The 15,090-nt window shown below is 41.6% G+C and overlaps 1 protein-coding gene across 3 annotated transcripts in view; it reads left to right on the plus strand.

The window, feature by feature from the left end:
* Window positions 1–14,198, plus strand: part of LOC132818849 (protein BCAP-like) — an 86,321-nt gene extending 72,123 nt beyond the window's left edge. For all 3 annotated transcript variants that reach the window (XM_060829983.1, XM_060829984.1, XM_060829985.1), the window contains 2 exons: window positions 2,761–2,886; window positions 13,915–14,198. In XM_060829983.1, the coding sequence (XP_060685966.1) occupies window positions 2,761–2,886; window positions 13,915–14,085 (297 nt within the window). In that variant the 3' untranslated portion in view covers window positions 14,086–14,198. The remainder of the gene's footprint in view (window positions 1–2,760; window positions 2,887–13,914) is intronic.
* Window positions 14,199–15,090: the final 892 nt, after the last annotated feature.

Below are 15,090 nucleotides of genomic sequence, written 5' to 3' on the forward strand. Positions count from 1 at the left end.
ATTTCTTTGAACAAGCCGAATCTTTTCAAGGACACGTTTAGGATTGAGGCTTCCAGTCTGTGTGAAGTAAGTGCTTGGAGAGCCCTATCAGTGTTGAGGAACAGATTTGAGGGCTGTCAGCTTCTCATAACAAAACAAAATTGTGTATTCAACACGCCTTCATATTCTGTACAAAAGCTATTGTGAAGGTGATCTGTTTGATGGCAACAGTGGAATAAACGGAAGACTCCTATTTGGTTAGCAATAAAGCGCAGTAAAATACTGAGTAGATTTTACCTCCTGCTTTACAGTGATGACTGGAATTGAACAGTTTCAAGAAAATCACATTTTAGTCATACAGGACTCTTTAGAAAAAAAAGTCATTGTCTTTTTCCATCATTTTCTTATTGCGTTCAAACAATGGCAATATGATTCAGATGGGTGAACCACAAAGTCATTTTCTGTTTTAATTCCGTCTATTAATCTGTGCTTCTCCCATTCTGGCCCCTGGGTGTAACCTAGATTTTCACAGAATCATGGAATCCCTCCAGATAGAGGCTATTTGGCCCTTTGGGTTTACACTGACTATCCGAAGAACATCCCATCTAAACCATCCCAATCCGTGCCTCCGCCCCCATCCCTGCAACCCCACATTTGCCATGGCTAATCCACCTAGCCTGGACATCCCTGAACATTACGTCACAATTTAGCATGGCCAATCCACCTAACCCGCACATAGAGTCATAGAGATGTACAGCATGGAAACAGATCCTTCGGTGCAACCTGTCATCATTGGACTGTGGGAGGAAACCAGATCACCCAGAGGAAACCCACACAGACACAGGGAGAATGTGCAGATTCCACACAGAAAGTCTACCTGAGGCTGGAATCAGCCCAAGAACCCTGGCGCTGTGAGGTAGCGGTGGTAACCATTGAACCACCCGTTTCACCTCAGCATTATTGGTGGCTGAGCCTTCAGATGCCCAAGGCTCTAGTCTTTGGCATTCCCTTCTTTAAATCTTACAAACTACCTCTCTCTCTCCCTCTCTCCTCCTCCTTGGATGTGCATCTTTAAAACTTAACCTTTATTTCTAAATCAAGTTTTTAATCACCTCTCCCCTTGACTCCTTGTAAGACTCAATCTCCAGTTTTGTGTTATGTTCAGTGGCATGTTGACCAGCTCAGCTCACAACAGTGTTGTTGTTGAAGGCAAAACAAAGAACTGCAGTTGCTGGAGCTCCGAAACAAAAGCAGAAATTGCTGGAGAAACTCAGCAGGTCTGGCAGCATTTGTGGAGGTAACATTTCAAGTCATAGAATCCCTACAGTGTGGAAACAGGCCATTCGGCCCAACCACACTAAATCGACTCTCCAAAGAGTATCCCACCCAGTTCCATTACCCTACCCTATTTACTTCACATTTCTCCTAACTAATTCACTTAACCTACACACCGCAAACACTATGGGCAATTTAGCATGGCCAATTCACCCGACCTGCACATCTTTGGATTGTAGGAGGAAACCAGAGCACCTGGAATAAACCCACGCAGACACGGGGAGAATGTGCAGACTCCACACAGACAGTTGTCCGAGACTGGGATCAAACCCGAATCCCTGGTGCTGTGAGGCAGCAGTGCTGACCACTGAGCCAGTGACTCTTCATCAGAAAAGTTCTGCTGAGTTAATCCAGCCATTTCTGGAGGTGTTAGCCAGAGTGTGAGTGTAAATGTGGGCAGGAGAGATATCAATTGTTGTCATTAGCAATAGTGTCACATGACCAGTTGAGTGGACAGACAGCCATGGTTTACTGTCTGAAAGCTGAGGCATTTCATTGGTGTTGGTCTAAACATTTTGTAGAGATCACTGTCGTGGGATTTGATACATGCTTGCAAAAAACATCATCCTTGGGAGTTGACGAGCTGAAGTCCCGAGGGGTCACTTAAATTCTATGAAAGTACATATGTAGTAAAAACCAATGGAGGTTTGGATTTATAAGTAGGTACAGCACAAGAATAAGGAAGTTAATGATTAACTTCTCCATAAAAATGAAACTCACCATCCTGACTTGGAAATATATCTCTGTTCCTTCAGTATCAAAAGGCCAAATTCCTGGAATTCCCAACTACAAAACGTGGACTGCAGTGATTCAAGAAGGCAGCTCACCACCATCTTGTCAAGGACAAATAGAGACGGACAGGAAATACTGGCTGGCAAAGCTAGCAACACTTTCACAATAAAATAAAACAATTTAACATGTGATTAAGTTACTGACAGAATACTGTTTGCAGTTTAGGTTCCCCATTGTACCAAGGACTCTGAAGCAATAAAGAGCATATATTGTAAATTGTCTAATGAAGAAATTAACGGTGTGGAAATATTTTCAGTGAAAGCTGAGAAGATGTTTTCACAAGACATTTAGTAAACTACAGAGAGTTTTCATCAAATAAATAGAAAACATTGGTTTTCTCCAAGGATTTGTGATGAGAGTTCATCGATTTAAAGTTACTAACAGACTTGTGGACTAATTTTATTCAGGTGAGGTATATTTCTGACAGGTGAGTTGTGATTGACATTCATGAGCTGTACAATGAGGCAATATTTCATTGAAGATGGATGATTAACCAGGCAAATAATTCATATTTGGATAATAGTGACACTTTTGTACCCTGTGGTCATTTCTTTATTTGCAAGATTGTTATTCCAAAGACTTGTATATCTTGATAGATGTGTTTATCCCATTGTGGGTTGTCATCGTTTTGACTCATTTGTTTTGCATTCACAGGTCAGAGAGGTGAAGGATCAGACTGAAACTCAAGAGCATGCCCTTCAGAGCAAACTACATCGCCTTGAATTGGAATTAAACAGAAAGACTAAAGAACTGCAACAGCTTCAATGGAACAAGAATAATGTGAGTTTTCTAGTATCTGTGGGAGGGGGGCAGAATGGGTTTTTCTGAAGAGTCAAATGAGGGGCGACATGGTGTCTCAGTGGTTAGCACTGCTGCCTCACAGCGCCAGGGACCTGGATTCGATTCCAGCCTCAGGCAACTGTCTGTGTGGAGTTTGCACATTCTTCCCTTGTCTGGGTGGGTTTCATCCCACAGTCCAAATCTGTGCTGGTTGGGTAAATTGCCCATGCTAAATTGCCCATAGTGTTTAGGGATATGTAGGTTCGGTGTGTTAGTCAGGGGTAAACATAGGGGAATGAGTCTGGATGGATTACTGTTGGAGGGTTGGTGTGGACTTGTTGGGACAAGGGACCTGTTTCCACACTGTAGGGATTCTATGAATTTTATGAAAAATAAGTTGAAAGTAAAAGTGACCGAAGGTGGAATTGTGCAGAATTGAGAAGGGGGACCAGGTTACACAAAATCTGTGCCACAAGTGAGAGAGTACAGTACAGCTGAAATCTGCATACAATTAGAAATCAGACCCCCTTGTTTTTCTTCTCCTTTGATTTTCTGTCCTTTGTTTAATTACTCACTGTTTAAGCTTGCTAACAACTTCAAGTTGGGCGGTACGGTGGCACAGCAGTTAGCACTAATGCCTCACAGCGCCAGAGACCCAGGTTCAATTCCTGCCCCAGGCAACTGTCTGTGTGGAGTTTCCACGTTCTCCCCGTGTCTGCGTGGGTTTCCTCCGGATGCTCCGGCTTCCTCCCACAGTCCAAAAATGTACAGGTTAGGTGAATTGGCCATGCTAAATTGCCCATAGTATTAGGTGTAGGGGTGGGTGGATTGCTAATCTGAGGGTCGATGTGGACTTGTTGGGCTGAAGGGCCTGTTTCCACACCATAAGTAATCTAATCTGACGGTATATGTCATGAGCATTCTCCATCATTGAATGCAAAAGTAGAAGGAAATAAAGAAAGGTTTTATTTATGCAACGCCTTTTACAACCTCAGGATGTTCCAAAGTGCTTTAAAGCCTGTGAAGTACTTTTGAAAAATGATCACTGTTGTAATATAGGAAACTTCTTACCCAATTTATGAAACTCTCAACTGCAGTGTGATGATATTCAAATAATATGTTCCAGGAATATTGGCTGAGGGATCATCATTAGAGATAATTCCCTCATTCTTTATTGAAATAACACCACAGAATCTTTTAACTTCCACCTGTAAGAGCTGATGAGCCCCCTTAGTTTGATGGCATCTCCAACAGTGCTGTACTCATTCAGTACTGTACTGAGTATCAACTGGGATCTTTGAGCTGAAGTCTCCAGAGTAGGATTTGAATCCACATCCTTTAGAATCGTAAAACGTCAGTCCTGCACATCATGTGAAATATATGTTGATGTACAGGCATTGAATTTGCGTTATGGACAAATATTGGGCTAGATTTACAAGGGACCAGTGAGTAAATGTCAGTCTCGAACCAATAACACATTGGAGTGGGCAGTCTGAACAAGCTGAGGGTCAGACTGACACCCATTCGCAGGAGGAAGTCGTAACCTTGAGAGTTGCGCAAACTTTTGATTGGTCAGCATCTTCACTGGTCCCAGCAGTGCCAAAATTGAATAGTGGACAGCGCTGGAACTGCAAGATGTCCCACAGGTGAAGAGTGCATGTCCACCCGGGAGAGTAAATCCAGTGTTTCAGATGAGGGTGAGTTCTGGAAGAAACAAAATTGGAGCCCGGGTGACACATGTTTTTGGAAGCCAGCTGGGGAGGAACAGTGGGGCAGAGGGATAACATCTCAGGTCAGGGGTGTCCCCAGTGCTCACAGGGAAGTGCACAAATGATGTCTTCTCCCACCCTCTCCATTCCTTTCCCATCTTCTCATAGAAGGTGTTTTTAAAAATAACAGACTGCACATTCTTGTCTGTCAGTCACTGCTCAGCATTTTCTGGCTGAGACCTTTCATTGCACAATAATTGGCATCTTCAGACTTAGAGTGTGTTGAAGGGTTTGCAGGCCAGTGAATACCTTCACCAGTCCCAAAATATTATGGGGACTCGGTTAACAATGGGCAGGAGGTCAATGGAGCAGCCTGACATTTTATGTTCCTGTCCACCCAGAGCTGAAGATACATCTGATGGTGTAGACTATAAGAACCAGTCTATTGATTAAAACAGAGAAAACGCTGTGTGATGGAAGTTTGTAGTTTTGTTATTATTTGAAAACTTGGGTTCTAATGTGGACAGAACCATGTCATGCTTCAAGTTGATATGTGTTTCTATATTGAAGGATATGGTTTTAGTTTCATTTTTGGATTCTGGAGGTGATATGAAGTTGTCTGAGTATTTGTTTACTTGCATTTAAATGAAGCTTTTAGAAATAACTCTCATGGTGTTTTGATCATTTCTTTAGAACACAAGGGTAAAAGAGAGGGAGCATAAGTTGGACTGTTGCCGAGAAACGAGGTCTCCTGTGTCATGAGAAGGCAGAGACAAAAACAAGTTTCATTTTAGAGAGAGAGAACAATCCAGACGTTCATTGAGTGTGCAGGATTCTTTCTGAGGGAAGCAGGTTATTTAGAGCAAGGCTTGAAAGAGCAACAATACAGTCTTCTGAATAGTCAGAGCAGAATTAGAGCCAGTGAGAGAAAAGCTCCAGAAGTAGAAATCTATGGGCAAGAGGTTTAAGGAATCCATTTTGAGTAGGTTTTACAGGGAGAGAGTGAAGACTGCAGTTGCTGGAGATCAGACTCGAGAGTGTGTTGCTGGAAAAGCACAGCAGGTCAGGCAGCATCCGAGGAGCAGTAGAATTGATGTTTCAGAACATGCCCTTCATCAGGAATGAAGGTCTTATGCCCAAAACTTCAATTTCCCTGCTCCTCAGATAATGCCTGACCTGCTGTGCTTTTCCTGCAACACACTCTTGACTCTGAGTGGGTTTTTCAGTTTGTTACAGGATTTCACCAAAGAAACATGAATTAAAGAGTATGGAATTGAATGAATGTAAGAGTTTGCCAAAAGAAAAACAATTGCAGTTGTATCCACTGAAGGAATTTTAAAGTTCAAATGAGGTGAACCTTCATTGGAGCTTGAGTATCTGTTAAGTTGTTGCTGAGGGTAATTTGAAAGTCACATAACCCACAAAAACTCTGCTTTTTGTTGTTTATAATGCATGAATTGCAGCTCCTGGTTAGGGGAAGTGAGTTTTTAAATTGTTGCAGAGAAGGCTATATCCCTTTAGTATTCGCCCTTCCCCCCAGTTCAATCCATCAATGGAAGAAAGTTCAAATTTATATTTCTTTCAAAGTATTGTTGAGCCAATTTTCTGCACTGTTAAAATGTCTATCTGTCTCTCCACTTTTGCTCTGCTCTGCTGCATTCACATGACAACACCCTGACCAATCAGAATTTACCTGCCTGGTCTGAGAATTAGATTGACTGTTCTTGCTGCATCTCCAGCCAATGATGGCCCGATCAATCATATCCTGTTCTCATACTGTATAAAATAGTGTATTTTTTTTAAAATATATTTCTCGTGTCTTAGTTTTGATGAGTGCAAGTCCAAAAATCTCAACTTCTAGTCTCCTTTACGCAATATTTAATTTCTCTCTAATTACCTTCCACTATATCGATTTCTCTTCCATTCAAGGGAGGTATATGACCTCTGTCTGACACACCTTCACACCAGCACAGCCAAATTCGGGAACATGTTTGAACAGTGAAGTGAATTGGTTGTCAATCTGGATCCAAGCTATTTATGTCCATCAATAGCCTTTGATGGGTTATGACATATTTCTATGGCTGACCCCTTGAGGTGGGATTTGATCTGACTTGGAGGTAGGGGCACCAGCACTCTTTCTTTTAAGGTACCTTTCTTTGTGGTTAGAGTTCATTACTTACTCAGTCATAGAATCCCTACAGTGTGGAAACAGACCATTTGACCCAAAAAGTCCACACCGATCATCCGAAGAGTAACCCACTCAGACCCATTCCCTTACCCTATTATTTACATTTCCTCTGTCTAATGCCCCTAGCCTACACACCCCTAAACACTACGGGCTATTTAGCATGACCATTTCACCTAACCTGCACATCTGTGGGAGGAAACCAGGGCACCCAGATGAAAGCCACGTAGACACTGGGAGAATGTGAAAACTCCACACAGACAATCACAAAAGGCTGGAATTGAACCCGATCCTGGTGCTGTGAGGCAGCAGTGCTAACCACTGAGCCACCATGCTGCCCTATAGCTCCTTCCATATACTATTGCTACGTGAAGGACTTTTGCCCAAAATGTCAATTTTCCTGTTCCTTGGATGCTGTCTGACCTGCTATGCTTTTCCAGCACCACTCTAATCTTGAATCTAATTTCCAGTATCCGCAGTACCCACTTCTGCCTCATTTTCTATCTGCCCAGTCAGTTACTCCACCTCACTGGAATAGTGTGCTGGATATTAAGTACTGGTATTCCCAGAGTCATGATAAGAGTTAAATATTTTAAAACTACACAGTATTCCCCAGTTTACCTTCCCTTCAGACTCAGGTTGAGGGAAAGCATGGACTAAGTTTGTATTCCGCAAGAATTACAAATAAACAGATTTGAACTACAGATAAACAATTATGAATGATCAACATAGCTCTTTGAGTAAACATGCTACACCATTTATATACTCCTTTCTACATGCACCCATAGACAGGCACAAAAGAAGTGCATATTATAGGCAGAGGGAAAAACTGGAAAGGTGGTTTCAGAGGTCACTGTCCCCAAGGTTTGCTGAGATAATCCTTTTGCTAATCAGAATGCTGCTTCCTGATCTTCCTTCTCTAGGTACAGACACTTGTTTGTTGGAGACACAGGGTCATTAGAAGTTCTAATCCGCTTCTAAACCCCCATTCACTCTTATTCTCTCTCTCATATGCACACACACACACACATACACAGACACACAGAGATACGCACACACACTCCCGTTATGCATGGAGGGAAGTCTGGGAAAGCAGTTCTGTGTTTGTTGTTCACAAGATCTGTTGAGATGATTCATGAGATAATGGTGACAATGCTGGTCCTCAGTCATCCTTCTCTGGATGTTTCCACTGGTTTGCAAGTGACATAGGGTGGCCAGTTCACTTGGAAATGGTCTCTGACATATTAATTAAAAATCGCAGTTTGTAGCAATTCCTGAAGGAAAGGTAAACATGTTTTCCTAAGATTTAAAGTGGCTTACTGCAGAGAACAGAGAGGGAGCTCCGAAGCTAGTTGTGGCCCGAAAGCTTCTTCACGGCTCCAAGCTGCACAGTTATCCAAGAACCAATCACATGGCTGTTGGCAGGCAGAAGGCCTGTATCATCGATAATTGGTCACTAGTCCATAGACCATTGGCGTCTTGTTGTCCATCTGTGCTTACCACCTTGTCTCAAGCTCATCTATAAATCAAATTTCAGTTAGTAGTTCACAGGCAACTGTGTAAGTTATGTTTACAATGAATATCAAGTTACTTGTTTTCAAATGTGTAACAATTCTCCAGCCATCTTTGGTTTTTAAAACTTCTTTTCTCATTTCAGTCCACATTTCGAGATACAAGAAAAATAAAAAGATATTGGTCTTTACATTAAACAAAGGTTTCAGATGTATCTGTTCCCTGCTCTTAACTGATGCTGTCCCACTGTAGCTGACCTTTTATAAATAGGTTTTCTCTCCTAAATTGATGTATGAAACTGGGAGAAAGGTAAAAGGAATACTGCAATTTCCCAAAAGCTTGAGAAATTGACCTCATCAAGAGCTGTACGTTTCCAGGGCTCCACTATAAATCCCTCCTGAGCAACATATCTCTGCAACATATCAGTGCACACATTTTGACCCCAGGAGCCAAAGAAATATTACTCCAATATGTGCAGTGTTTTCCAGTTTCAGCTTTTGCACTTTTATAAATCTTATGTGAGCTTAGCTATTAGTTATAGGTTGTGGTAGAGGGGGAAAGTTATTCAGATCTGGACTGGGATGAGGGGCAGTGAAGTCTTGTAAAAGGCAGCAGACCAAACAGATCAACCATAGTCCTCTCCCCTTCCTAACACAAATAATAATTTCTTCATGACAATGCACAAATGGCCACAGAATCTTCCATGGAGGCCCAAAGCATTTGTCATTGTGACTGCAGGTGTGACAGGTTCTGATAAATTCCTTCACCTCAAAATGCAACCCAGATCACACCTCAGTGTTTGCCATTGATGAGTGAATTGAGAGGGTAAAGTCAGAAGTCACATGATACAAAGTTATAGTCCAACAACTTTATTTGACATCATAAGCTTTTGGACCGTTTCGAATGTGACTTCACCGAACAAAGGAACAGCACCCTGAAAGCTTATGTGATTTCAAATAAACCTGTTGGACTATAACCTGATGGCGTGTGACTTCTGACTTTGTTCACCCCAGTCCAACACTGGCACTTCCACATCATGTATTGATATGATGTGGAACATTATTGAGCTGGTAATAATGTAGGTATCAGACAACACAGCAGTTGTGTTTGTATTTTATTTTTGTAAGTGTGTTGATATACTGCTGCGTGACCCATTGAGAACTTGGATCTTGGCAGTGAAACTGCTGAAGAAGAACAGAGTTGTCAGATCAGTTGCCTCTGATCCATAGACCCCAAGTCTCATCCAACTCACCAAGCCCCCATTGGCGTAAAGTCTCCTCATGTGAATAGAAGCCAGAGAGTTGGAACCTGTTGAGTCATGGTCTCAAATTTAGATGGACTGTTTTGCACCCCTGATGGTTTTGGGGCACAGATACAAAAAAAAGGCACAGTCTTGTAACAGAGAATACAATGCATTATTCTCATTGACAATTCAGTGCAATCCTAGATCATCCACATTGTTCCACTGCAAGCAACAATACTTGCTCCCATATCTAAGAGAGCTGGCTTAATGCACCTCTTGAGAGAGACAAAAGCAGTGATGTGACATCAGAAGTTAGTTACCAATTGGATGTTCTCTGATAGAACATGGAAAAAAAGCCTGTTTCTTTTCAAAGGAAGAGGCATGTGATCTCAAGGTCATTTCACATTTCCTTTCAGCCGAATACATTATATGAGTCTTAAGAATTTACACATTAATCTCTAATTGTGTGGGTATGGGGAGGGGGCGTGAATCTCTATTGAATTCAGTGACGCCAAGCGATGAATAAGTGAAAACATGGCGTAATTCCAGGCTCAGTCAGAGGCTGAGAAACCTGCTCAAGTCTTGCTGTTAAATCTGATATTTACAGAAGAAGAGGTTTAGTGACAGAGGTTACAGAGTTTATTCAAAGGTTGTGGAGCAAATATAAATCAGGTACTGAACAAATATTACCTGTGAATTAACCTTTACACCAATCTGCAAGGTAATTTGAAATGATCATTTTAGATTTCCTTTAAGCTTAAGCATTATTATTTTCTGATGACTGCATTTCTTTTTAACTGCACCAAGAATTTTTGCCATGTTTTGTATTCCATTTTCCAAGGACCCGAAGAGATTAATTACAATACAGCAACCAGTGAATTTGCAATTACTTTGAAACCGTTGAAACCATTGAATTAATCTTCCTGGTGTTCATGATTGAATTTTCTATCAACAAAATATAACAAATGATTTTCAAGTTTTCTGTAATTACTGCTTTCAAATTTTGCATTGCAATAGGCATATATGAAATATTTCTATATCTTGTGCTATAAAATTGGGCTAAATAAAGCACTGGGGTTAGGCAGAAACAAACCCAAATCAACAGAAAATAATTCAGTTCGACTATGGAGTCTATCACTTCTCTCATTCATGTTTCCAAGGGTTAGATTGTGCACTTCCATTGGCTTGATCAATGCTAGTGGGCAAAGTATTGCAGTGGCTTGCCATTACCTGTAGCTGTCTTGCTTGCCACCAGGCGAGCTGGATGGATTTACAGGCCAACCCCCTCAGTTGCATTGTGAACACACCTTCCATGACCAACAAATCCTGACATGCGATTGAAACATGGAACATCTGGCCTAGACTTATGGACACTACTACTGTGCTACAAGACTGCCAGACAGCACAACTCTGAGAAAGAAAGAGCAATTTAGACCATGAGGAATAAATATTGAGGAGGACTTAAAAGAGTTGGCAAACAAATCTCAGAATTGCAGAATTGTAACGGTGCAGAAGGAGGCTATTCAGCCCATCATGCCTGTACTGGTTCTGTTACCTAGTGCCAATCTCCTGCCTTTTCCCCATACCTCTGCACACTTTTTCTATGCAAATAATCATCCAATACCCTCTTAAGGTCTTACAAGGAAAGGCTGAGGGATTGAGGTTGTTTTCGTTAGAGAGAAGTTGGTTGAGAGATGACTTAATAGAGACATATAAGATAATCAGAGGGTTAGATAGGGTGGACAGGGAGAGCCTTTTTCCAAGTATGGTGACCGCAAGCACAAGGGGGCATAGCTTTAAATTGAGGGGTGATAGATATAGGACAGATGTCAGAGGTAGTTTCTTTGCTCAGAGAGTAGTAAGGGTATGGAATGCTTTGCCTGCAAAGGTAGTAGATTCGCCAACTTTAAGTACATTTAAGTCATCATTGGACAAGCATATGGACGTACACGGAATAGCATAGATTAGATGGGCTTCAGATTGGTATGACAGATCGGCACAACATCGAGAGCCGAAGGGCCTGTACTGCACTGTAATGTTCCATGTTCTATGTTTTAAATACCTCCATTGACCTGCCTTTACCTGAGTTCCAGGCAGATCATTCCAAATCCTAACTACTAATTGTGTGAGAAATATGGAAATATATAGGAGGGTGATAATCTAGTGATGTTATCAGTGGACTGTTAATCCAGAGACCCAGGTAATCTTCTGGGGACCCAGGTTCGAAACCTGCCATAGTAGATGGATAATTTGAATTCAATAATAAAATAAACAAAATCTGGAATTAAGAGTCTAATGATAACCATGATTCCATTGTCCGTTGTCGATTGTCAGAAAGACCCATCGGGTTCATCAATGTCCTTTAGGGAAGGAAACTGCCATCCTTACCTGTTCTGGCCTACATGTGACAGCAGATGCACAGCAAAATGGTGGGCAATTAGGGATGGGCAATAAATGCTGGCCTAGATGCCGTCACCCTGTGAATGAATAAAAAACAATTACATTTGCTTTATTTGCATATCACTTTAAAATTGTGCCTTTTTGTTCATTTTTCTTTCATGGGTGGGAACATCTCTCTATCTACTCTATCCACCCTACTCATGACTTTGAACACACTCATCAAATTTCCTCTCGGTCTACTTCTCTCCAGGGACAACAGTCCCAACTTCTTCAGTCTGACTGAAACAACATTTGCAACTCTGAAGCAGACTATGACCTGGACAATATCAGTCTTGGGCTAAAAGATGATAAGCAGCATGCACACCACACAAGTGACAAACAATTACAATCTTCAATAAGAAACAATCTAATTACTGCCCTTTGACATTACCATCACTGAATCCCCCACATCAAAATCTTGGAGGTTACCATTGACCAGAAACCACATTGGACTCACCATATTAATACATTGGCTCCAAGGACAGGCCAGAGACTAGGAATACTGCAGTGAGTAACTCCTCTCTCCTGATTCCCGAAAGCATCTGTCCCATCCACAAGGTCCAAGTCAGTGTGATGGACTAAGGCCATAAGATATAGGACAGAATCAGGGTGTTTCGCCCATTGGGTCTGTTCCGCCATTCGATTGTGGCTGGTATGTTACTCAACCCCATTCTCCTGCCTTCTGCTCATAATATTTAATGTCATAAGTAATCAAGAACTAACTATCTCTGTCTTAAAGACACTCAATGCTTTGGCCTCCACAGCCTTCTGCGGCAATGATTCACCTCTCTCTGGTTGATAAAAATTCCTCCTCATAGCAGTTCTAAAGGTCATTCCTTCAATCTGAGGCTGTATCCTTGTGTCCAATCTCTCCTACTAGTGGAAACATCATTTCCACATCCAGTCCTCTCAGTATTCTGTATGTTTCAATGAGATCTCCTGTTATCCTTCTAAACTTCCTTAAAAACAGACCCAAAATCTTCAACTGCTCCTCATATGTCAATCTCAACAGAACCCCCACCCAGGGCCAGGATATCCTCCCTTAGGAGCAGGGCCCAAAATGCTCCCGATTATCCTGGATGAGTCCAGTTCTAACATCACTCAAGAAGCTTGACACCATCCAGGGCAAAGCTACCCATTAAATTGACATCACTTCCACAACCATTTAGCCACTCCAACATCGATGTTCGATTGCAGCAGTGTGTACTATCTCTAAGATGCATTGCAGAAATTCACCAAAGATACTCAGACAGCACCTTCCAAACCCATGACCACATCCATCGAGAAGGGCAAGGGCAGCAGATTCATGAGTAAACTCCTTTCCAGGTCACTAATCATTCCGACTTGGAAACATATCAATGTTCTTTCAGTGTCGCTGGGTCCAAACCCTGGAATTCCCTCCCTAACAGCATGGTGGTGTACCTACAGCACTCTGGACTTCAACAAGGCAGCTCACCACCACCTTCTCAAGGACAACTAAGGACGGGCAATAAACACTGACCCGGTAACTGATTCCCAGATCCAATGTGAGTGAGTGAGTTAAAAAAAAATTCCTAATTTCAGGAATCATTCTTGTAAAATCACTTCTGCCCTCTCCAAAACTAGAGAAAATGAAAAGGATTTCCCCTCAGATTTATTTAAGATCAGGAAAACAATAGGTGTGAGATTCCAAAAGACAGCTGGTCATGTACTTGACGAGAGCTATTATGCAGGATTGTAGCAGAAATAGGGATGCGTTACTAAATTAGATAGCACTTACAAAGAGTCAGTAAAGACTTAACTGGCCAAATGGTCTTCTACTGCACTGTAAAATTCAATGCTTAAAAGAGCGGAATTGTTGAGATGCTATCTCTTAAGCTGATGGGAAGTGGAGAAATTTACATTAAGCCACGCATTCTTAACTTTTTAATGAATATATTCTGTTGAATATTTTTCCTCAGGCTGAGAGGAGCCATGAAGCACACCTGCAGGAGTTGAGGCTCAGTCTTGAGCAATCAGAGAATGAAAACCAAAGCATTCAGAGTTACATGCGTTTTCTCAAAGTGTCCTATACAATCATGTTTGGAGACAACAGCATGGCAGATTTTCATGGTGAGCCAGCACTGAGATGAGTAACTTAATCGTCATAGGATTTGATGAAGTCTTGCAATGGCTACAGATTCAACATTTGTTTTATACTTAATTATGAAACTTTAATTTGACTTCTATTAAGAAAATTCAGTAAAGGTCGTGCAAATTGTTTGCGCTGGACGTACTTTCCTTGTGATTAAAAGCGAATACTGCACATAGAGAGAACTACTGTCGTTAATGTTTCTAAATTAATATGCTTGAATATTATGTTACTTTCAGCAGAAATTTCCAATGTCAGTGTGTAAATGAATAATATTGTTTTTGTTTCAAAAATATTAATTTGATTTTAAGGCACTGTTTTTGCATCAATAATTTGTGTTTTTGACATTGCTCTTTGGTCACATGTTCAAATACATTTCCTCAGCTGGTTAATTTCCACACAAAAAGATTACGCCACTGTGAAAATAAATAGGGAACTATTGGAATACTGTACCTTCTATGTGTGTTTATGTTGCACAGGAGCAGGAGAAGGCCATTCAGCCCCTCAAGCCGATTGCACCATGCAATTAACTCAGGGCTGAACTGCATTGTAGCTCCATCCCACTTACCTTTGTACCGTATTCTTTAACTAACAGGTTCCCTGGCTAACAAGATTCTGTGGATGAAAACACAAAATGCTGGTGATCACAGCAGATCAGGCAGCATCCATGGAGAGAGAGCAAGCTAACGTTTCAAGTCTAGATGACTCTTCATTAAAGCTGAAGTGAATTGTGGGGGGGAGGGGGGCAGCATTTATGCTATGGTGGGGGCGGTGGTGTTGGAGGGCTTGGGGAGAAAGGATATTGATTGTTCAGATTAAGTGATCGGAATATGAGAATGGCAAAACAACAGTGTGTCTAACGAGCAGACAGTCCCTTTGGGGAGGGTGGGGGAGGAGGGGAGAGAGAGTGACAGAGAATGTAGCAAACAAAACTAAAAAAGGGGGAAGGAATGGGAGTTGGTTGACAATTTGAAGGTGTTGAGCTCAATATTAAATTCAGAAGGCT

The sequence above is a fragment of the Hemiscyllium ocellatum genome, chromosome 9, assembly GCF_020745735.1.
Source record: "Hemiscyllium ocellatum isolate sHemOce1 chromosome 9, sHemOce1.pat.X.cur, whole genome shotgun sequence".
Classification (NCBI taxonomy): Eukaryota; Metazoa; Chordata; class Chondrichthyes; order Orectolobiformes; family Hemiscylliidae; genus Hemiscyllium; species Hemiscyllium ocellatum.